Raw genomic sequence first — 23358 nt, forward strand, 5'->3', positions numbered from 1 at the left:
TCTAATTAAAACTTTTATTTAATATTAAAATACAAACCAAAATATCAACGTCGGACAGTAATGCAACAACATGTCAACTGGCAAATATGTTGTTTGGTTTGTTTGTTTTTTTTTTTTTCCCACCAAGAAAAATTTGTTTATGTTCACAAATACATGAAATGTACACGAACAAAACACTGGCACAAACCCCAGCCTGGCACATGGAACCAGTAACTTCAGGTGAGGGGTTCCAGTCCTGGAGTGTCAGCTGGAGCTGAGTTCTTCACTGGGAGACAGGAGGATGCTGCCAGGTCAATCCTGGGACTCACAGTATCAAAACACCCCTCACTGTGACTGCTGGGAGACATCACATAAAGCAGAGAAGGATTTTTTCCTGCCCCAGCCAGCCATAGTGCAAGTATTGCTCACAGTTCTGTCACAGAGAGAAACACCCTTGTTAAAGGTTTAAATTAAAAGGATTTACCACAGAACAGAGGTTTCTCTTTAACACAGGTAATTCATGTTGCTTTTTGTATTGAAGTCCAAAATCTCCTCTTGGCTAATATTTACATCACACCGTAAATATTTATAAAATGGTGGAGGAAAACCAAGTGCAAAAGGGTAACACTACCATTTTTTTTTTTCCTGAAAACAAGCTGCCTTGTAGTTTCTCATTATAAATTGAATATCACCATTTAAAAATAATTAATATTTCTAAAAATATTACAATACAAGGATAAACATTGATTTCTCAGGTGTAACAAAAATACGTTTAAAATAGAGGTGGCTGTCTGAAGTACAAAATATTGCTGTTTGTAAAGGGTAACATGGCTGCAAAACTACTTTTCAGGGTTTATAAAAATACAAAACAATTTGCATTTACTGAGTGCATCGTTATATATTAGTGCAAAAAAAAAAAAGGTATATTTGCAGTCAAGAGAGAACTGTCAAAGATTTGCAGACGTTCTTAAAACATGAAATCTTTTCAGAGTCATTCGTATTAACCCCAAATCTCTATTAATTCTTTCCAAACGATCTTCCAGGGCTTCCTAAAAGGAAGAGTTAAAAGAAAGAAGAAAAAGCATTAATAATATATCATCAAATCCAACGATCCTTCTAAAATTAGGAAACTGCTAGCATTCCTATATTCCTGGTATTCTTTTTGAGGCCTTAGGAGCATTGTTATAACCCAAAAACCAGAGCCAGGCCTACAAACTTGTCACGTTGTTTTCATGTATTTGTTGGCTTTTTTAACATGAGACTTACAAAACTCCAGGAGAGAAACCTGACAACAATTAGGACAGGCTGATAATTAGAGAGGCATATTTAGGAAACGGCTGATCACCATAGCAAGTGGCAGTATTGATTTACTGGAATGCACTTTTCATTTCAAATTGATAAATTGATAACACGCCCTGAGATTACAATTTAGGAAATGTTGGAGGCTTTGCAGAGACCTCCAAAAGACGTCTTTGAGACTTGTTTTTATTAAAAGAGTCTGCAGAGCTTTCCACAGAAAGCACTTCCCTGTATTCCACCTAAATCAGTTATTTTTACCTTCTTACTTTCTTCTTTGTACTTTCAAGGAGACAAAACCCAGCCAAACAAAAACTAAACTTTTCAATTTCTCTTCAGCTTCAGGGATCTATTTCATTGTCACTGCATTTTGTTAATGCATTGCCTTTATCTCCCTCCCAGTGTTAGCACAAGAACAGACTCTTCTTGCAGTAATTTGGCAAAATGCATCCCATGTACAAAAAATAGAAGCTATTAAACAATAAAAAAGCATAACATAACCCCCAAAAAAACAATATAAAAATTCCCACTGTAATCACACTTACTACCCAGAGGATCTTTCCCCTACATTATGTATTTCCAGTTGTGGAAGAACAAAAGAGAACAGTAATAGACAGAAGCTTTTTCACCTGATTTAGTCTTGCTTGCAAGGTCATTCTTCCACCAGAACAAGGGATTCGGCTCAGTGCAGCCTCAATCTAAGAACAGAAAACACTTCAGCTGTAAATTAGTTTCGAGAGCCAATATGAGCCTTCCTAACTCCTCTTACAGAAAGAGAGGTGAGGTGTGTGCATTACAAGCAGAGTTTTGTTCTTTAACACCATAATACTGTGCAAACCCTCACCCACACTGTGTCGGTGTTACAGTGGCTCTCCTTTAACGAATTTAAGGACAGGGAAGGATAATGGCACATCCCTGACGTGACACCAAAGCTGTGGATGAATTTCAGCCATGCATTCCACGGATAAACGGCCCCATCCCTCGCCTCTCATTACAACAATTACGACTTGTCACAACTTGAAAACAAAAATAATCTTTGCCTGTTGCTTTTCGTGAGTCAGCTCATCAAAAAGCCTCTCGGTTTCAGCCAGAGTTGTGATCCTTGCTGTGTACTTGAAGTCTTCCTCACAAGGTGATTGCACTGCCTCGTGTCTCTGGCTCCTCTCCTCCCAAGCTGCTGATTTCTTCATTCCATTACTGACAGATTCAGTACAGGAGCTGTGTCTGACACCTGAATGCTGCCTTCCTATCAACAGAACAGGAGTCTTTTTACTTGTTTTGTAATTATCTGGGAAATTGTTACACAGGACAGAGAAAGAAACTAAGGACAGCACAAGCGGTGTGGTTTTGGCAGTGCATGAACCAAGGAGAGGGACGAGCAAAGCCTCAGTCACTTGCCTCGAACAACTTCCCAAAGGAATGCAAAACATTTGCATGGGTCATCTTTCAAGTGATCTTTGAAACACAGCATATTTTTTTGAAAACAACCAGATTCCTGTGTTGTACTAATTAGGAATTACTTCTACTGGTACATTTCTAAATATCACCAAGCTGACTGGTTGTCATGCAAACACCAGTCGAAATAAAAGCGTGGATAAAACCAAAAAGCAGAACATCGTGGCAAGGATAACAGAAGTGAGAAAACCTCAATCAGTTAAAAAAATGTGAAACAACTTGTTTTATTAGTTACTCTTTGCTGCCCATAATGCAACGTTTAGCAATAGAATTTTATTAGTATGACTCTGTGCACATCTTAATATAGACCCCACTAAGATATGCATTGGATAACTGAGTTAAGCACAAGGAAATGTATTGCCTTTCTTTCCCAATCTAATTATTTTTCCTGCTCCACTGTGTTTGTGCACACACACATCCACATAAAAATAAAATGAACAGGATTTCTCTGTCTACAGGAATAAGGCAATATTTAGAGGATTTTTAAAAGTTGGACCTCAGAGAGTAAAGAGTCAGTTTTCCAGTTAAGCAGCTACTACCACTGTGGAAAGACCTGTGGTACAAAAATAAAGAACACTTTGACAGATTACCTTCTACATCATCTAGTGAGTGAAACTGGAGCCTTTTCCTTGGATTATTGTGCTGTAAAGTAGAAGTAGCACCAGTTTCCAGGTCATCTAGAAGTATATCAAACCTACAGAGCAGAAAACACACAGCAATTACTTGTTAGAAGTCATGTATCAAGCAATACATTATTTTCTACTTTTTCACCTTTTGGTTGAATAATCAAATTTATTTTTTTTTGTTTAGAAGACTGTAAGTCTTCTAAATCCTGTTCAATAATTCTAGATTTTCCTTGCCAGATTTTAAAAAGCACAACTTAGCTGCGTATTCAGAAATCTTCACGACTCATCTTCAAGGACATTTAATGAACAAGAAACAGCAGCATTAAGCCTGGATAAACATCCTGCTGCTCTGAAAATGATCAGAACACAACTGTATTCACCAGACTCGTACCTTGTCACTGTGTTTTCATTTCTGCTGAGCAAATGGCTAAATCCAGGAGAGAGGTTTTCTTTTGGAGACCGTTTTGGGCTGTATGTCACAGACACTGGTGCCAACATTATCTCTCTTCTTGCTGCAAAAGACAAAGTATGTTTATCTACCTCAAACTCCCCGGTGCAGTACCTCCCACTCATGTGCTTACAGCTTAAAAGAAGGCTCTTCAAAGCTGTCTACATGTTTATCTAAATTAGAAGAGAAGTGCATCACAACATGGAAAAATGAAAATAAACTTAGAACTCTCACATATTCTGTGATTACAGACATGGGCTTTTTTTTCAGACTGTCAGAACAATGCAGAAATCCTGTCCCTGTTTTTCCAACTTCTAGAGCAGCCTTTCATGATTCGATTCTACTTTTTGAGTAAGACAAAGCAGAAGCTGAGAAAAGCACTGACTGGGAGTGTTGGATTTCCTGTTTGCAGGAGGAAGGGACGATGACCTCTGGCCAGAGGGGGAGCTGAACCGTTTGGGTCTGTGCTGCTCTTTCCCTTTCTCTGGAGATCGGTTTGCAACCAAAGAAGTTTCAACAAACCCAACGGTCTGACGTCGACTTGATGGCTCTAATTAAAAGAAAGAAAGTTGTTACATTAATCAATCTTTTTTTTTCAACACAAGAAGTCACAAATATTCCCCTGAACTGAGCTTTTTTTTTTTTCTCCCTCACATCAACGTATTTTGTGCTGTTTTGCTCAAGCATCTCTTCCTACTCGTGGAACAGACAGTTTAACTCGGGAAAAAGGATCTTCGCAGTGTGTGAGGGAGAAAAGATGCTGAGTAACACTGTTTAATAGAGAAATAGTGGAAATCAGGACAAAAGCTTCTTTTGGGAAAGGCTTAAGGACCTGCCTGAGCCCCAGAATATGAGCTTTTTAGAAAGACTCAGTGATTTCTCTAAATCGGCATTGTTAAAACAGCTCAGAGCAGTCCCACTTCCTCAATTCCATTCCCATAAAACACCATGGAAACTAAAATGGATGTACAGCAGCCAGAGCTTTGTTAGGGCTCCATTAACTGTTTATAAATACTGAGATATTCTTAGAAAAAGGGACACTAACTAGCCTTCAGCTTGAGATCTAACAACAACCTCTGCATTCCCCCTATCCTAAACAAACCCCTTAGATATCTAACTTTGAATTTTCCTGGAGAGCCCCACAAGTTTGCATGCTAAAACTGTTTTTATCCCATCACTGAAGCCTGGTGGACTTGAATGCTGAGAATACCAAAGCCAAAAGACATGCAAACAAAGAAAAACCAGTAAAGACACGTTCAAGAGTATAAAAATAAGAGTTACTAGCTGGTGAATCTTCTTTTTCTGTCTGTGTACCCCCATCTTTAAATATTTTTCCTTCTTCAAGTTCTTTAAAGGCTTTTATAATTGGTGCTTCTGACATCTCATTTTCTTTCTTTTCTATTGTGTTTGTTGAAGAATCTTCCTGTGAGGAGTCTTTCTCAGGAGGAGAATGGTACCTTAAAGAATGTGAGGCGGTGGAAGGAAAAAAACAGAAGACCAAGTTTTTTATTTTATTTCATACACCCAAACATGAACAGAATGAACAAAACCACAGATAAACTTAGTTCAGATTTTGGTTTAGTTCAGATTTCAGAAACCAACTTACCTAGAAGGAATGTAGGTTTCCTCCAGCCTGTTGTCTTTGGGGCTTTCCTGGCCCTCCAAAGGCTGCCCAGTGAAGATGGAATATTCAGCTCCTGGTATCAACCACTTTCGCCTGCTGACATCAGGAGTTCCCAACTTGCTGTGGGAATAAAAAGCTTCAAAATTATGAAAGGCTTTGGAGTTTGGGGTTTGTTTGTTTCTGTTTTGTTTTTTAAGAAAAACCTACTATTTATCCCAGTAAACAGAAAGAGATATACAATAAACTTGTAAATACTGTGGAAAAAATATCTGCATTTTAAAGCATGCTTGTAAAGTAAAAATAGAATATTGGGGGGGGGGGGGAGGGGGAAGAAACATATGTTGATGTTTCAGTCTAAATTACACAATATGTTTAGAATGCAGAGCTCCACAAAGATCTTCCTGTAATTTAATGCTGCTTACTCAGACCCAGGTTTGGGTTGCTAGCAGATCTCAACTAATTAAATGAAAACATTTGGTGGAGATTACTGCAGTAGTTCAGAGCATCTGATCCCAGCTCTCCTTTGGACAACAATTATTAGAAAAATAAAAAGGAAAAAACAACAAAAAGCCACCATTGATGACCCGAGAGCGATAAATATCAACTACTAAGCATCAATTAGTATATCATTATCTTGAGGTATCAAAAGAAAAACGTGATTTCCATACACAGGAAAGCAGATAATTAGGAAAAAAAAGGGTTTTGTTTACCCAAGCTATGAACTATAGGCACTATTCTGTAAATCTATCCTGCTGGGCATTCGATTGGAATGAGGCTTTCCTTGAGCCTCTGGGATCAGTTAGGGACAGATTAATTCTAAATCCATATTGGCTCTTAAATCCATATTGGTTCTTACATCCCTCCCTCCCTGATGGACATGGTCTGCCATGTCCAGGCCGCCTTTTTTCTCATCATTGTTGAGGGGTCTGGTTCATAAATATTAAAAGAGCTCCAAACAGAAATTTGTCCCTTTAATATATTAAAACATCAATTATTTCTGTCTTAGTAATCATCAAAATTCAAATCTCCCCCAAGATACTCCTGTTCCATACATCCAAATGGACATCCCCAGATCACACTCATTGTCATTTTGGGCCCCACAGCATCAGCGCTGAGATGGGAGAGACATCTGAACAGGCCATCACTGAGTCATAAAAACCAGAGGGGGGACAAGGCTTTTCAGGTATTTAAAACATCAAAAAACCCTTCAAACAAACAGAGCACAGATCAACTTGAATTTCTTTAACATAAATTCTCAACTCAAACCAGAGTGTTCATTCTAACTGAACTTCCCCTCTACTCTCAGGATACCTGTACAAACTACATTTAGAACCCGACTAAGCGGGAATCAGCCTTTCCAAGCAATGACACACAAAGGAAACCTCCAATGTCTAACTGGACTAGCAGACTGTATTCCCAAGATCTTTGTGGAGTCTGGGAATTCAGCTGAGCAGCTGAGACCCAGCAAACACTCATTTGGGAAGTGCAGGGACAGTTTGCCAAGTCAGAGACACACTAGCCAGAGAATTTATTTGGGTTTAATAATTTCTTGGCACATCCAATCTCTGGATTACATCACATGTTTAATCCAGCTCAGGCCATGGACTGACCTCATCTTGATCCATTTTTAGCCAAAACATGTTAAAAGCTATTCCAAAACACATCGTTTTCATGTTTGGATCTGCACTTACTTGGCACAAGAGGTTCCTAAACGATTTTCACTTATATGGCGAAGTTTCAGTGCATTTTCATGTTCCACCTGCTTGAGCTGAGCTTCAAGTTTCAAAATTGTCCTTAAAAAGATGCATTATGAGATGATTTAAATGGCACAAAAGAAACATCACAGTTCTTAAAGAGTTTTTGCTCATTTTTATTCAGATATTCTGGATGAAGCGGGAGAACAAGAGCAACTGCTGCATTTCTGTCCATGCATCTCTACCTACATATGGGTATAAATATGTATTTGAATTTAAGTGAAATAAATCAGGTAATCTTGCCAGAAAGACAGGACCAGGTGACACTGCTGTGGAAGCAGAGGAAGTAGGAAAAAAATGCATATCCTAAATTAATGAGATTTTTAGTTTGTACCAGTAGCATGAAGCAAGATGAAATGCTTCATAAAATGTAATTAAACTGGAAAGATCTACAGCCCTCACACCCTGGGAGTAGATGTTTAGGCCACAGTTTGTATTTCATACTGTTAAAACAATAGCAAGTTTCACAGTTACCTTTTCAAGTCAGAAATCTCCGTGTTTGCATCAAGCAATTTGTTCTCAGTTGTATTTAATGTATCCTACAAGGACATAAAGAAAAATGTAAAAAGCCCAGAACCTACAGAAGCGCATTAAATAAAACCCAAGTAACTCCACATCAGTCTTGAAAACAATACATCAATTACAACCTCCTATTTCAAAGGGTCCATTAAATTTCTTTGGCTTTGACTTTGCAGTATTTTTGCTGTCTATGACTGGAAAAAAACAGATTCCAGTTCCCTTCCTTTTCCCTCCAGGACTCTGAAGGAGGAAGTTATCAGTAAAGATAAATATGGAACTTTCTGTTTGAGCTTTTTCAAAATATTTAAGTCAATTCAGCTAATTCCATGGAATATTATCACAAAGTTTGCATGTCTGGGTTTTTAATTATCCACTGTGTGCCTACCTTTACTCTTTCATGTTCTTTTCCAAGGGACTCGTATTCTCCTAAAAGCTAAAACAAAACAAAAGAACACCAACCCACAGTGAGACCACAGTCAATTAACAGTTTTGTTGGCTGCTGTAAAATCATCTCAACAGCTTGGCTAACACATGCAGAAGGACTACAGGGGATACAAAATGTACTTTAATAGTATTTGTTAAGTTCTTCTTATCATCTTCTAATTGGAACAAAAAGTTATAGACAGGACAAGGGGAGACAGAGCTACTTACAGAATGTATTTCTAATTTTCAAATTATTTGTCTCTAAAGAAAATGAATGAATGAATCAGTAAAATTCCTCAGTGACTTTAGAAGTGACTTTGTCTTTCGAAATTTTAATTGTAAAAAAGAAGTTAAAGCATGAAGTAGCTTTTCCAGCTAATACCCATCCTGTCAGCCCATTTAAACAATCCATAAAGCTCTTCCTGAAGAATCTGAGGAACAATTCCTTTGATTCAGTCTCAAATCATACACAATGAACCATTTTGGGACGAGGAATGAAAAGTTTAGTCCATCTTCAACAAGCTTAAGAGAGGAAAAATTACTTCCTAAAATAATTTCACGTAATATTTTCAACTTAAGAGTAATAAAATTCCCAAGATGGACTACTGCAAGGGTTACCAAACCAAGTACACACTTGCTGCCTTAAATAATTGTTTTAAAATAACTTCTAGGTCCAACACCCAGCCTAATAAGGAGTCAGCTGAAGAATTTCTGTTTTCTTGTTGTGCCCTAAATACTTTCAGAGTATTTTTCACACCTGGGCCTTGCTGTCGTCCCCCTGCCAACACCACCAGTCTATTTTCTTACTCACGTTTTGAAACATTCTGTTTTCTTCCTGGAGCCTGGTGTTTTTATTGTCAGATAACTTGTAAGCCTTGTCAAAAGCCTCCTCCAGCTCCCTGAGCCGGGATTTCAGGCGGCTGATGGTGTTGTCCTTCTCCTTGTGGGTTGTGCGCATTTCCTCGAGCCGCTCCTGCAGCACTTTGGAATTGTCACTGATGGTATAGAAACGCTCTCTCCAATCTGCCTGGAGAACGGAAAACATCCGTTAGAATGTTTGAAACATTCTTATTCCCCTGGTAGATTATTTATTTCAGGTCAATGAATTATCCTAAAACCACCCGCACAGAAAACAAGGGTACAGCTGTATGTGAACTAAACGGGATTTCTGCTCATTGCTTGGACTTGGAAAGAATGAAAATGAAAACTAAACCCATCAAAAATGTACTTGTTTTATAGGATTATAATATCTAGAGGAGAGGCCTCCAATCCATCTGATTGACTTACTTCCCAGCATGGAAAAATGTCTAAAGAAGGTGGAATTAGTCTCTGCAGGTGTCTAAATCTGATGACATTTCAACTTTCATGACAGAGTGTCCTGGTTTTTGACTAAGAAATGCCTTAATGTATGCACAAGTAAACAGGTCTGGCCTAGCTGGAAAAACTGCAAATACACTAAAGAGAGTGTTTTTGCTCCAGCGTAAGTGAGATTTCTTTTATCACAGCTCTAATAAGAAAGTAATTAAAACAAAATAAACAAATGAGGAAAATTTAAAGAGAAACGTGATAAACACATCACAGTATTTCACTCTTAGACTTTGATCCCTGCTAACCTGGGAGAAAGTTCAAGAGCAAAAGTGATGATGATTTAAGTAGAGAATCCTAACAAAGTCACTGGGTAACATGTGGGCTGATGTTATATATTAAGGGAAAGGTTGAAAGGTTAAAAATAAAAAGAGAAAGTATGGAAACACTGATCAGCTTATTAATGAAAAAGTTCATTCTTTTACCCTTTTGCTTAAAAAGCAACTTGATTTAAGAACATATACTTACCACTTGCTTTTCTAGCAGATTATTCTTATTTTCAAGGGCTTTTATGCGAGCAGTTGCTTCATTCAGAGCTGCATCTAACTGGTCACACCTGTTTAGAACACAGAGATTGGTGTGATCTTTTGAAATTTTCAAATAATAAATCTACATTTTAAAGCTCATCCAGCTCCAACCCCTCTGCCACGAGCAGGGACATCTTCCACGAGATGAGGCAGCTCAGGGCCCTGTCCAACCCCTTACCCAGAGATGGGGCAGCCACAACTTAGCAACTGCATTAAATAATGCCAAATTTATATTCAACAGGGAAATATCAGCATCATAGGTGCATGAAATCTTCAGAACTGAAGAGGGACATAAACTGTTCAAGACATTCCAAACAATGATACTCAGCCTTTAAAACATAAAGAGTGAGACGAGAAGGACAAAGAGTACCTGTCAGCAAGGCTTTGATTGATTTTCTTCAGGTCCTCAGATGCGGCAGCTCTATGGCTTGACTCCAGCTGCTGTTTCAAGCTCTGTATCTCAGAGTCATAGTAAGCTCGTAGATCAGCGATGTGTCGAGCGTGTTTCTCCCTCAGGTTCTGCCTAATCCTATTTTTCAATATAAGAATTTAAAAAAATAATTCCAGCCGTCCACGTGACCATGCACTGCTGGATTCATTTGCACATAACGAACCCAGGATATAAATGTCTCTTGCAAAACTCTGTTTGCATTCAAGCTAAAGCAGAGACAGCTCTGTCATCAAAGGCAGAGAAGTCTTCACATTAATAGAGATAGATATTAGGATTATTATATACAAATAATAGATGCAAACACAATATAAAGCTTTACCTTTTTACAATTCCTCATACATGGAATAAATGCCCTGTCTGCTTGTCCATGTGCAAATCACCAGAGCTCCAACAGTGAATGGAGGATATTTATTTTTCCTAGGCACAGTAAATTCTGTGCTTCTCTGCACTTGATTCCAAAGAAGAAAATAACCTCCCCCCCAGAACTCTGAAATTCTCTGCCTAAATTAACTCCCTCACACAGCCTGTGAGGGAAGGATGTATTTTTATTTTTATGTATAAAGAGAACTCACATATTTTGTTTGATTTACTACTGTTGTTTCATTCCTTTCATGAAAGCACCAAACTTCTGACTTTTAAAAAAAGAAAAAAATACTTACTTTGACATTACCACAGGATCTTCAACAGATGCCACCGAAAGGCTGTAATCTGGCAAACTGTTGTCAGCACACTGAGTAACAGAAGATGGAGTTAGAGTCAGTGTTTCTTCCTCCTCAGTGTTGACTGAATTCTCATCATCAGCATCCCTGTATCCCACTGGGAAGGGAGAGCTGGCCCTGTTTTCACTCTGGAACGGGTGATTTCTCCACAGGTCCAAGTGCACAGCTCTGCTGCTGGCAGGGTGTGTTGGAGAGTCATCTAACTGAGATGAATGACTTGTCTGTGAAAAAGAGTCCGTGTCACAATGACTGACGAATCCAGGCTCTGCCATGGAGTCTGGAGAAAAGGGAGTAGAGTCCTCAGGAGAACTGAAAAAACAGCGTCCCTGGTTCTGCTGGCCTGGTTTCATATGCAGGGTTGGGTCCAATGTCAAGATCTAGGAAATAAGTTACATTGCTGAAAAAACTGTGATTTAACTCCATTTACAAGAACAAAATTGATCTAAAGGCATCAGTAAACCATATAACATATTACAGGTATTATACTGAATTAATTATTACAATCATTTGGAAGTGACAAATAAAACTAAGGCATCTGTGAAAATTACAATACACATTCCCAACAATTGCAACTTGAGTTTCTAAGTTTCCATTAATAAATAAAGGACATATCCCAGATCTGTAACTTTCTAGAAAACCTCCGAAATTTCAGTTATACAACCTGAAGGACTATGATGTCTGTGTCTTTTGTGTGTCGAAACAATAACTTTGCAGGGTTACAAAAGCACTTCATCAATTACCTAAACAACACAGTCACACAACCATTACTGGGTTATCTACAGGACTGAGAGCTGTATAAAGAAACAGATACAATAAAGAACCATTTCCACAACCTGTGCCTGTCCTGTTCCGTGGGTGGAACGAACTTGTCTTGTGGGAAGCCCTGGGAAAAGCCTGCCACTGCAGCTCCACGTGCAGCTCTGCAGCTGCAGCCCCAGCAGCAGAGCTGTCCCTGCAGCATCCTCAAGGTTGTGCAGCAAAGGTGCTTCTCTGCTCAGGCTGTGCTTAGAGGTTCTTTCAAGCTGGATCCTTTCCCAAGCTGCTTCATCCCTCAAAGTGCTGTTCCAGCATAACACTGGAGGTGGCAGCAGGGGCCAGGCCACGTGAAACCAGCCCAATCTAGCCTCGACTGACAGGTGGAAGTAAAGAAATGAATGTTACCTCTGGTGGGTGACTTGGCTGGGAGGAAGGCATAAAACTCTGGTCTGGCATCTGCTTGTTTTCCCTTTGTCTTTTATGATAAATATCCTTCAGTGATGACAACTTCCTTTCATCAGAAGACAACTTCAACAGGTAAAATCGCTGCATTACTTTTTCTGAACACAATCCTCCACCCCCAGGAGAGATAAGCAAGTTCTAGGGTGGGTTTAGCTAATAAAGCAGCCCAGAACACACAGCTTTATTCAATGCACCCAGCTAAAAAAGGGGTTTCCACAAGGCACACACACCTTTAACGTATTAGTTAGTCACTTCTCATCTCCTATACACAGTTTCTTTTGAGTGACAAAAGGTCAGGAAATTCCAAGTGAGGTGAGTGGGGATCAGGAATAATGAAGAGCCAGGGTAGGAGAGACTGAGATAAAAGAATTCTCACAGAGGATGTAACTTCTGAAGGGATGGTTCTCTCCATCACAGGCAAACAGCAAAGACAAAAAGCAACTAAATGACAACTTCTAAACATGCACAAAGTTTACCTGAACTGGTGATACTTTCATGGAGAAAACACCAGGCAACTCACTTCTGAAATTCTCTGGTAAAGTGTGATACATCTCCTTTTCATCTAACTTCCAGTATGAAAGTCCTGATAAGAAAAAATACCAAAAGAAAATTAAAATTACAGATTTCAAGCTCGTAGCTATAGAACAGGAATCCAAAATCCATTAGTAAAACGTTATTTTTGTCAGTAGCAAGAAGGCTGTATTAGTTATTTGCAAGGATGTCATTAGAGCATTTGTTACTGGGCCAGGAGTTACAAACATCCCAATGCAAAGCACAGGCAACATAATCAGTCTCACATAACACAGCACCAGCAACAAAAGCTATAAATCAGTTCAAACCCACAGATTTGGAGTTCAAGGGGCAAATCTTCATTTACCACAAAGTTAAATTTCTAATGATTCCAGTACAGCATTTAAAACTGGTACCACCCAAGGAATAATCCCAGACAGCCACCTGATATTACAAACTCTTCAGTTTGTGCAGCACTCTGTAGCATGCAAAAAGACAAACTACCAGGACTAAGAGGGATGGCAGGGGAGGAACAGACACAGCCTCAATCCCACTTCAATTTCTTAAATGTGTCCCTCTCTCAGTGGCTTGTGAAGAAGCAATAATTATACACAGTTTGCAGGGCTGCATCTCTGTGACCCTGTTTGTTACTGAAATGAATCCACCCTGTTATGATCAAAATATGTGAATTAGTTGTCTGGCTTTAATTAAAAAAAAAAACAAACCAAAAAACCCACAATCCCCAAACCCATCCAAACCCACCAACAACCACCCCTCACATACACCCCCAAAACAACAAAGCCAAATCTTATCAAAACACAAAAATAGCAACCCTCCCCCTAAAATTAAAGAATCATCAGATTACACACTGCATTATTGTGTTCTTGGCTATTCACACAATTAAAGAATCATGCCCTTGCCTTACAGGAATTATTCCTCTATTAGCATGAACTCCTGTAATTACCACACTATTGATGCTAATATTTCATACCCTACCATGATATTAACAGTAATTCCATTATGAAACAGTTCTAAACACCAAGTTCAGCTTTAAAATGCTGAGAAATTTGGGAAAAAAAAAAAAATCCCAACTGCTGTATGTCCTACATCTGCCAGCAGTGAAACACAGGAGCTGCCAGCAGTTTGAAAACAGGAGCAAGAAGCAGAATTAATGCTATAGCAAAGCTTGTCAGTGCTTAAATCCTCCTCACCTCCCTGAAGTTATTGGAGATGCATTCCAGTAAGGGTTTTAAAAATGAGAATTCGAAAGAAAGGGAATTTAAGTTCAAGAAATTAACTATACCTGAAGCTTCTGACACTACGGAATTTGGACTTTCCTTGGGTTGATTGAGGTAAAAAGTGTATGGTGGCAAAGCAGCATCAGTAAGGTTTGTCTAAAATTACAATGGAAAAACAAATTCAGAAGGAAAATCACAAGGCAAGAAAAAAAAATACCAAGGGTATAATTTTTTAAAATTGCACGTAAATGTTGTTAGTCTTTTTAAGCAAAGAGATTAAATACAATTATGCAGCATGATCCAAACCTACAGAATTTATATTGAGGATAATCACAGCCAGAAGTGGAATTAAACTGAGCCACATCATGAAATTGATGTTTTCTAAGACATGTGCCTGTGTTTTTGTCCTGAGCAAAGTGGTTAATGCCTTAACACACAAAGAATCCTGTGTGCCAGAAGAGGCACCACCAGCCGAAATCAAAGATCCTTCAAAAATTACAGGGCACAATAAATTACCATGACCTGAAGCCTCAGCTGAGAGTGTGACCATTATCCCTACAAGGAGAGAACATGTGCCACTCAGGGAGGTGTTCACACAGAAATTAGGCAATCAATAAAATAACCCAAAATAGCTCTGTGCTATGTATGGAATGATCCAAGAAGTAAACTTTGCCCACACAAACTTTAAATATATATGAATGGGAACTTAAATGCTTAAAATATGAAAGTATATACTGAATGAGAACATGCTGTAACTCTGAAAAAATACCAGTTACAAGAATAGCATTAGAAAAACATAATGAAATAAAAAGAGACTTACATTCTCAAGTGGCAATCTCTTCATTCTCTCACTTTCTTGCATAGAGTTCACACGTACTTGATCTGCAGTTACTTTTTTTGGTTGGGTTTGTTTCAACTTTTGTGCCCACGATGTCAAAGATTTACTGGATGGTAAGAAACACACACATACACCTTAAGGTATTTCCCCTGAATATATCTACAACAGCTAAACACTGGAGATGCAGACCTGCATCATTCAGTAACATCAGGCTACATAAAGAGATTTATTACACAAATAAATTTATCTATCAAGCAGCAGAATATCAAGCGGTTCCATTCAACTCAGGCATGTTCCCAGTGACCAGCAGCTTTTACTGAATGGGGATTGCCTATAATAAGTTAACATATTTGCAAAGTTTATCACTTACCTGTGTTTTTTCCCCCACATTAATGATCTTCATCAGCCTTATGTTCAAACTACTAATTTTCAATTAACATATTTGGAAAGTTTATCACTTACCTGGCTTTTTTCCCACGTGGATGATCTTCATCACCTTTACGTTCAAACGCGGCGGGAAAAGCTAAAACATCGCTCCTCCCCGATGAACGATCTTCCTCTGGGTTTTTTGCTAAAAGTTCTCTTTGCTTTTGGAGGCTGTCTGCATCACCCTGCAGGCCTGCCCCGGGGGCAGTTTGCTCGGTGCAGTCCGTGGCCCGGCTGTGGCCGGGCTGGGCAGGGCTCAGCTCGGAGGCCGACAGGGAGCCGTAGCCGCTGATCATCGAGGCCTCGCTGCCCGCACATTCCTGCCGCACCTCCCCGGCCCCGGGCTGGCTGTCCCCTTCGCTGGATCTCAGCTGGCTCACAAGGCTCTCCTGCTCCTCAAAAGCCTCCGAGCTCATCCCCATGGGGCTCGGGAGGGAGGGAAAGGTGTCTGTGAGCTGGGCGGGCAAAGGCCGGCTCCTGCCGGTGCCCCAGGTGCTGCTCTGTAACCTCACCAGCTGCTTTATCTCATCCTGAATCAGCTGCACGGGGGGGGAAAAGGCACAATTCCCATGAGATCCTGCCACAAACCACACTCCTATTCTGATGCATCTTCGATTCACGTGATTAGTGGGAGATTTAGAGTATTTACTCCACACAACTCCAAGTTTTCATGTGCAGACATCTCATGCATAAAGTTGATAAATACATACTGTGCATAACAGTCAAATGTCCATGGGAACAATCCTTAATTCCATGCAGTGAATTACGAGTCTCAGAAGTCATTTATTCATGTAAAAAACATGCATGAATGTATTCAGTAATTGCCCTCAGAACTATAGTTACCTACCAGCCAGCTAAAGAAATACAAACTATCCAGCTGTTTGGCTAAACTTAGGTTTGAAACACTTTTTCACTCGGCTATACATTTTTAAAGATTGCAAGGATGCTTTAATGGAAGTATTAACCATTACTCTATTATGAGAATAGGAATAATGTACCTCTGCAAGATTATTGCACAAAACTCGACTTTAAAAAACCCAATTTAGATATCATGCTGTCAGGTTCATCTGGCACAAAGTTCTACCTTTCGATTGTTTTGGTGTCTGATGGAGTGGAGCAAACCCATAACTGGATCACTAGATTTGACAGGTCACTTACTTTTTAGTCTACAATGTCTGACAAGACTTATTTCAGTATATTAGGTAATTTTTTATTAAGTTTTACAGTTGTGCACTGGCAATACTGAAGCAGCTCTGAGAAATAATTAATGCTTTTGCCAAGGGCTGTGAAGAGATTTCACATTTGTGCCTGTGGCCAGCACTTCTGCAGAGTTCTATTGAGATTACTGAACTGCAGGAGCACACAACTCTTGCACATGACAAGACAGAGCATAGAATCGTTTCCAAGAACATATTTCAAACTAATTCCCTCAGGAAAGAAAGAAGAAAAAAACTTGCAATGATTTTAAGAGCATGGAACTCGTGTTTTTTCACAGAACTACAGAACATTACTCCCATGTGAATAGCAACTGGAGAGCACAAATTGAACAAAAATGATTTATTCTCTCAAAAGAAGAAATAAAAAAGAAGACTTAATTTCAGAGGAACCTACACGTAATGCTAGTCAGGATCAAGCCTCAGAGTTTTGATTAACTTGCAATAGAACAAACAATTGAATTTCAGTTCAGCCTTTCTCTGCCAAAAAATAACAAACAAAAAAACTTGGGATGAAGTTTCCTTCCACTACAAAGTTTTGTGTTCTGCTAAAGATTTCCATCATGACTGCAGCAATCATTTGTATTTTAATTCTGTGATCCAACTGTCAGGAAGGTAGGGAAGGGAGAACAGAAGGGAAAAAACAGAACTGGAGTGGGGGGGAAGATCAGATTCACTGCTGACATTTCATCTTTGTCATTAATACCCTGGGCAGCAAAAGTGAAAGGCTCCTCTTCCAATTAAATTGCATTTTTACTTCTTTTTGCATAGTCACAAATAACTGCAAGAGATGAAAAAAACACAGGGAAAAAAAAGATGTGCTTTCTACAGTTTTGGGACTGTAATTTTGTTTTTAAAATCTCTTTGATAAAGTCGGGTCTTGGGATGATCCATAGCTGGAGACAGCTTGTCCCTGACACAGTTATCTTTTATTGTATAGATCACATAAGCCAAGAGCTGACCCCACTGATTCCAAAAGGAACTCAAGGTCTTTTTTTATCCCTTTTCTCACATGGATGGAGATTTTTATAAGCACAGCTGCTCTTGAAACCCAGCATGGAGCAAACCTTATCTCAGAGTCATGTCAGTGCTGATGGACCACTTTGCTTTCCTACCACAAAAAGTAGATTATTGTTATTTTTGTGTCTTTTTATTACTCTGACTAGAATGTGTTGAGTTGCCTGTGTTTCAGTGTTTTCACTAGGTCACTGGCACAGCAGTGTAAGTTTGGAATAGCTCCATCTATTTTATTTAATGCATTCACACAACTCAGTTACAGCTGTTGATTTTGTTTTTAGTGTGGCAGCCCATGCAGGGAGCAAGTCCCTGCTGACACCACACCCTCAGCTCTTCCAGAGGTAGCCTTTCCTATTAAAAAAAAAAAAAAAAAGAAAGACAAAAAACCAACAAAGCCAACACAATGGATTAGTAAAGACTATGATCAGCAACAAGTGAATCAAACCACTACAGTAAGAGGAAGGAAAAACAAGGGTAAGGAAACACAAAAATAACAAGATGGGAGGGAGGCGGGAAGTGGGGAGGTGAGGCAGGAGAAACAGGAGATAGGAGAAAAGGACAGTACCTCTTGGAAATTCAGTTCAGGAACTGCTGATTACTACTAGTGTGGAGGGCATCAGGAAAGGGAAGGGAAAAACAGCAACCAAAATGATGAAGATATTAAGCATTATATATTTGTAGTATTACTGTCTGTTATATACACATACACATTTCTTCTGTTCTAATGGATAAATAGGGTTCAGCAAAAACAGGAACCTTCACAAGGGTTAGTTTTCATTCTTAGAAAGGAAACTGTTCAGCTGAAGGTGAAATAGGTGTTCAGCTATTACAGTGATGGTTTTGCTGGGCTATATACTCTCTGGATGAAGGGATGATAAGTTGTATAACATTTTTTTTTAAATGAAAAGAAAGCTATATTGCCTCAAAATTAGAAATTATACAGTCTAACAGTTAATAAAAACCTTGTACCTACAAAATCCCATTATCACGTGAGCATTCTGAACCAACTGTTTGTGAAAACAAAATAATTGAACACAAACAATCCACAAATCACTCCTGAAAGGGTTCCTAACAGTTACTTTGTTAATTAGCCAAGGCTGCCTCAAATATGCATCCTTTAAACAGCACTCCAGTCACCCACTTCCATTAACTGCCTCTCTGCATTGTTTTGGAGGGAGAAAAAAGAATTCAGCTTTATCTAGCTCCATGAAAAGTCATTACTTACTTGGATTTGATGGTGAAACTGCTCTTGTTGGGCATTTATTTGTTCCTGGCATTGTTTTTCTACCAGTCTCAGTAGCTGTAGCCACCTTGTCTGTTAAATCACAAAGTAAAATAATTAAAGCACGGAAATATTGCACCTCTTACCTTTTTCCCTGGCTACAAACAGTTGTGCAATCCTATCCTTGGGTGCTGTGGGTGTTGCCCACCCCACAGTACATTCAGCCCCCACCATGCCAATCAATGGAAACTAAAAGTAGGAACAGCTGCCAGCAAAGAACAGTCAAATTCTGGAGAGGTTGATTCCAGTTCCATTAATTATAGGCAATTCTAAAATTGAGAATTAAACACCCTTCTGTCCAGACACTTCAGTAAGAAACTCGTCCCCTCAGCAATCCAGCTAAAGGTCACGGTGCATAATTAATTATGTCATGGAAACTAAGAGATAATTTTAAAAAATCAAACATAAAGCACTCCTGAAAAACGGCAAAATCGGATGTTTAAAAACCATTTTATGCTAATGTTTATGGAGCCTGGTGCTGGAAGCACAGGACACGGGACACAGACATCAATATTCTGTTCCTGGAGGTGTTAAAGAGAACCCAAATTAAGCATCTGTCAACACACACTTGGATGGATCCCAGTCAGCAAGCTCAAAAATCTGCAAGAACAAGCCCATGGTGTGGAAAACTGATGTTCCTTATGATGACTAAAAATAATGATAAAATTTAAAAAATAAAAGGAAAAAAAAAGTTCAAAAAAGTGTTGGGGAGAATTAATTCATTGAAACCACATCACTGTTTTTGTGTTGGTTTAAATCTGGAAACAAACTAATCACCTACACATCTTTACAAATGGATTATATACATAAGTCAAGCAAAACAGAAACATTTTTAGAAAAAAAACAAACCTTCTAATTTCTAGGATCACTTCAGACCAGTCTGAAGTGATACAGTTTTAACGGTTGAAATTGTTCAGTTCAAAAACTTGCTATCTCTATTGCAACTTTGGGAAAAAAAGTTCAGATCCACATTGTAAAACACTAAGATATAAAGATAAAATATCGTAAACCACTAAGATAAAACTGCAGTAGAATCCAGACAGGTGGTTAGTTCATTTATTGTAAAAGGATCTGTCCCATCATTAGGAATAAACACAGATCTTGCTGCTGAATTGTATCATCGGATTTGTCTTCCAAAATGCAAAGCAAATACATTAATACCGCTTCTTTAGAATAAACTTTAATGTCAAATACCTCACAGTTCCTCACAATTTCCGAGTCAGCATGTCCAATGTTCTGGATATCTTGCATAAAGGAGGCAAGCAGCTCAACAGAACCAGGCTTTAATGAGGACCTGGTGTTCCCTGAGTAACCAGAAACTCCATTGGGATTGGATGAAGGACTCCTAGTGAAATCCAAGGAAAAACAATTCAATTATTGTGTCAGGTGTGCAACACAGTGGCCCAAACAATACCCTACACATGCTAGGCTGCCAGAAGAGAATCATACACTCAATTTCCATTAGGACTCCCATCATACTGAAATAAAAATTCCACTTTAATACCAATATTACTGCGAAGGCACGCTAACTAAGCAGAACCAAAATAATGAAAGCATTTGTTAGTGATCCCTTCAGCACATTACCTGCTGGAATTCAAGTTACAGACAGAGCTGTGGGTGTTTCTGACATCAGAGTCTGCAGAGGACAAAGGGGTTTCTTGAACAGAATTCACCACATCGCAGTATTCCATATCTTAGTCCCAAATGTGACATTACCCTGAAAACAGAGAGAAATAAGCGTCATTCTTTCTCTTTAAAACAAACATTTGACTTTATTGTGTGAAGAAACAGAATTGGAATTGAACAGACTGTTGTTTCAGGCAAACCACCCCAGAAAGTGCAAATATTCCACAAATATTCCCTCCCCTCTGCTGTGCCACCCCTGCAAACAGGTGCTGCTCAGTCACCTGGGCCTCCCACAAGCCCAAGAGATTCCTGACACACCCAGACTGGGCTGGAAAGGGTGTCTGAATGCAAAACATTCCAGGTAAAACCCTGTTGTCAGGGTCTGATTGGTTGTTTTTTTAAAATCTGGGGCTCCACAGACCATGTGCAAGGTGTGAAATCTCCTGTTATCCGTGCATTTATATGTGATTGAAGATCTGAACCTCCACTGGAAGAAACACACTCCCCAAAAATAATAAAACTGAGACGAACTGAGTTAGACTGGGGTCGATCAATTCTGCCATTTCTTTGTGTAATATTCGGCTTACTTTTTTCACAGATCGCTTGCTTCATTGTTATTATGTAACATCAAATCAGAAAGCTTCGAAAATGCTTTGAGCTACATCTCTGACCAATTAATAAAACAACAACAACAAAAAAAGGAGTCAAACGGGAATCCCACAGTGGTTGGAACAGCAGCTGGTTAACTGAAAGCATCATAAATAAATAAATACAGAATACTTGGGCCACAGTCTTCCAGCACTCAAAGCAGACTGGCTGTAGAGAGACTAAAATATTCTTCCAGTTTGCATACTTTCACTAAAGAAACCCTTGAAATACATTAATTAATCAGTTCTTACATTGGGCTTATTTCAGCATGTTCTACACCCTGGTGAATTCAGCCTGTGTTCTAACACTGAGGAAAAACCTTATGATCATTTCAGGGATGGAGAGCAAAAAGAGACGTTAAGAAATAACATCTTGGTCGTCTGATAATGCCAAGAATAAATCCCTGCTGCCTTAAAAATGCACAGCACCTCCAAAGCACGACCATCCCTCTTTACAGGGCTTACGGGTTTTCCAGATTACAGGTTTTATTATTTACAAGTACGTAGAGATACATCTCTAATAGAGGCATAAAATATTTTCACCAGAAGGAAACTAATGGACAGCTGCCCTATTTTCCCCTGTGTTTACTGGAGCCTGCCTGGCTTTAGCAGAAATGTTTTTTGGGTATTCACTCACTATCTCCTCTGGGTAGGGCTGAAAATGCCACAATTGGAAGGAAGTTATCACAGACACACACATCCCTCCGGCAGAGCTTCTTGGGATAAAGAAAAGAAGAAAAACACGGCTTTCTTCTTTTCCTAGAGGTCAGAAGCCTGCCAAACTTGGAGATTATCAGGCTGCTGACAGCTCAGGCTGAGGCTGGGAGTGTCACTGGGGCAGGGGATGGGGCTGCACCAATCACCCCCGAATCCCCAGGATGGAATCATGGGTGGCCTATCTCAGCAGCACAGCAGATGGGTGGGACTTAGCCGTGACACAGGCTCGTTTCATAACCTCATTAGAAGTCTGTTCTCGATAAAAAAAAATATTAGCGAGCTGTAACTGTGCTGCGGGAGCGCTGCCATCCATCGATCCCACAGCACAGCACGGTCCTTATACGGCCACGTAGCCGCAGAAAGGGGCACGGTTGGAAAAGAAAAACAAAACAAACAAGCTGCGAGGTGTTTTTAACTGAAAAATATCGGCGCCGATTTCGGTGCAAGTGCCGGCGCCAGCGCAGACACACAGCCCGTGAGGTTCTGCATCGCTTCCTGAGCCAGACCCGATTCCTTCCGATCCCTCGCGGATCCCTCAGCGGTGACAGTCGCGGTCCCCCCCCCCCCCGCCCCGCCGCCAGGCCCCATCTCCCCACGGACCTTGAGGGACCCCCAAAAGGCACCAAGAGTCCCGGGCCTTCCGCAGGAGCCGCCCGGGCCCCAAGGGCTCAGCCCCCGCAGGGACCCCTCTCGCCACGTCTGCGCCCTCGGGGCCGCCTCCCGTCAGTCTGTAACCCCCTCCCCGGCTCCGTGTGCGCCCCGTCCGCTCACAAGCGCCGCGCTCCCGCCGCTGTCCCCTCACGTGTCACCCCTGACTCGGCGCGGCCCCTCCGGGTCCCGTCCCTTCACCGGCGCCCCCTCAGCGGCTCCGCCCCGCCCGCCCCGCTCAGGCCAAGCCCCGCCCCCCCACCCTCATTGGGCGGCCGCTCCTCGCGCTCCGCGGTGTTGACAGCGCCGCCGTCCCCGATTGGCGGCAGCGCCCGCCAGTCTGCGGGGAAATGGGCGGAGCGCCGGGGGCGGCCTCGCGGCTCCGGGACCGGGCGCGGGGACGCGGCCAAGCGCAGCGGCGCTGCGCCCGCCGGCTGCCCGCGGGCCCGCTCCGTTCATACCCGCATGGCTGGGAGAGCACGGAGCCCGGCAGTCGCCGCCTCCCGCGGCCGTGAGGCGAAGAACAGGCGCGGCCCTGCGCCGCCCGCCCGCCGAGTGGCGGCCGAGAGTTTCGAACGTGGGGACGGGGGTAGGGGGCGCTCCGCGCTGAGCCCGGTCCCGTGATTGGCCGCCTCGAGCGCGCACCAGCCCGCGCCTCCCGCTCTGATTCGCTGCGCGGCACAGCCCGCGCGCCGCCGCCATGGGATTGGCGCGCCGCGCCGCGCCGTGCCCGGAGAGAGCCGATTGGAGGGCGGGCGCAATCCCCGCCCCCCTCGCGCAGCGATTGGCTG

At 40.9% G+C, this 23358-nt stretch overlaps 1 protein-coding gene across 4 annotated transcripts; it reads right to left on the reverse strand.

Moving 5' to 3' along the window:
* Positions 1-23139, reverse strand: MPHOSPH9 (M-phase phosphoprotein 9). Of its 4 annotated transcripts, none has more exons than XM_066199642.1 (24): positions 23029-23139; positions 20514-20646; positions 20124-20274; positions 18873-18962; positions 15453-15955; positions 14973-15096; positions 14218-14308; positions 12881-12987; positions 12348-12470; positions 11127-11563; positions 10387-10545; positions 9958-10045; positions 8936-9151; positions 8087-8134; positions 7657-7721; positions 7120-7221; positions 5411-5548; positions 5086-5261; positions 4190-4354; positions 3748-3868; positions 3321-3424; positions 2316-2521; positions 1905-1973; positions 1-1028 (listed from the first exon to the last, which is right to left on the reverse strand). In XM_066199642.1, the coding sequence occupies exons 2-24, from the start codon at positions 20618-20620 to the stop codon at positions 927-929; spliced, it is 3492 nt and encodes a 1163-aa protein (XP_066055739.1). In that variant the 5' UTR covers positions 20621-20646; positions 23029-23139; the 3' UTR covers positions 1-926. The 4 variants fall into 4 exon arrangements, with proteins under 4 accessions (XP_066055739.1, XP_066055737.1, XP_066055738.1 ...); XM_066199640.1 differs by lacking the exon at positions 23029-23139 and adding an exon at positions 22691-22776; XM_066199641.1 differs by lacking the exon at positions 23029-23139 and adding an exon at positions 22520-22748.
* Between the last annotated feature and the right edge of the window lie 219 nt (positions 23140-23358).

The sequence above is a fragment of the Chamaea fasciata genome, unplaced genomic scaffold, assembly GCF_029207755.1.
Source record: "Chamaea fasciata isolate MVZ Bird 193981 ecotype frontalis unplaced genomic scaffold, bChaFas1.0.hap1 SCAF_18, whole genome shotgun sequence".
In the NCBI taxonomy this organism is placed as follows: domain Eukaryota; kingdom Metazoa; phylum Chordata; class Aves; order Passeriformes; family Sylviidae; genus Chamaea; species Chamaea fasciata.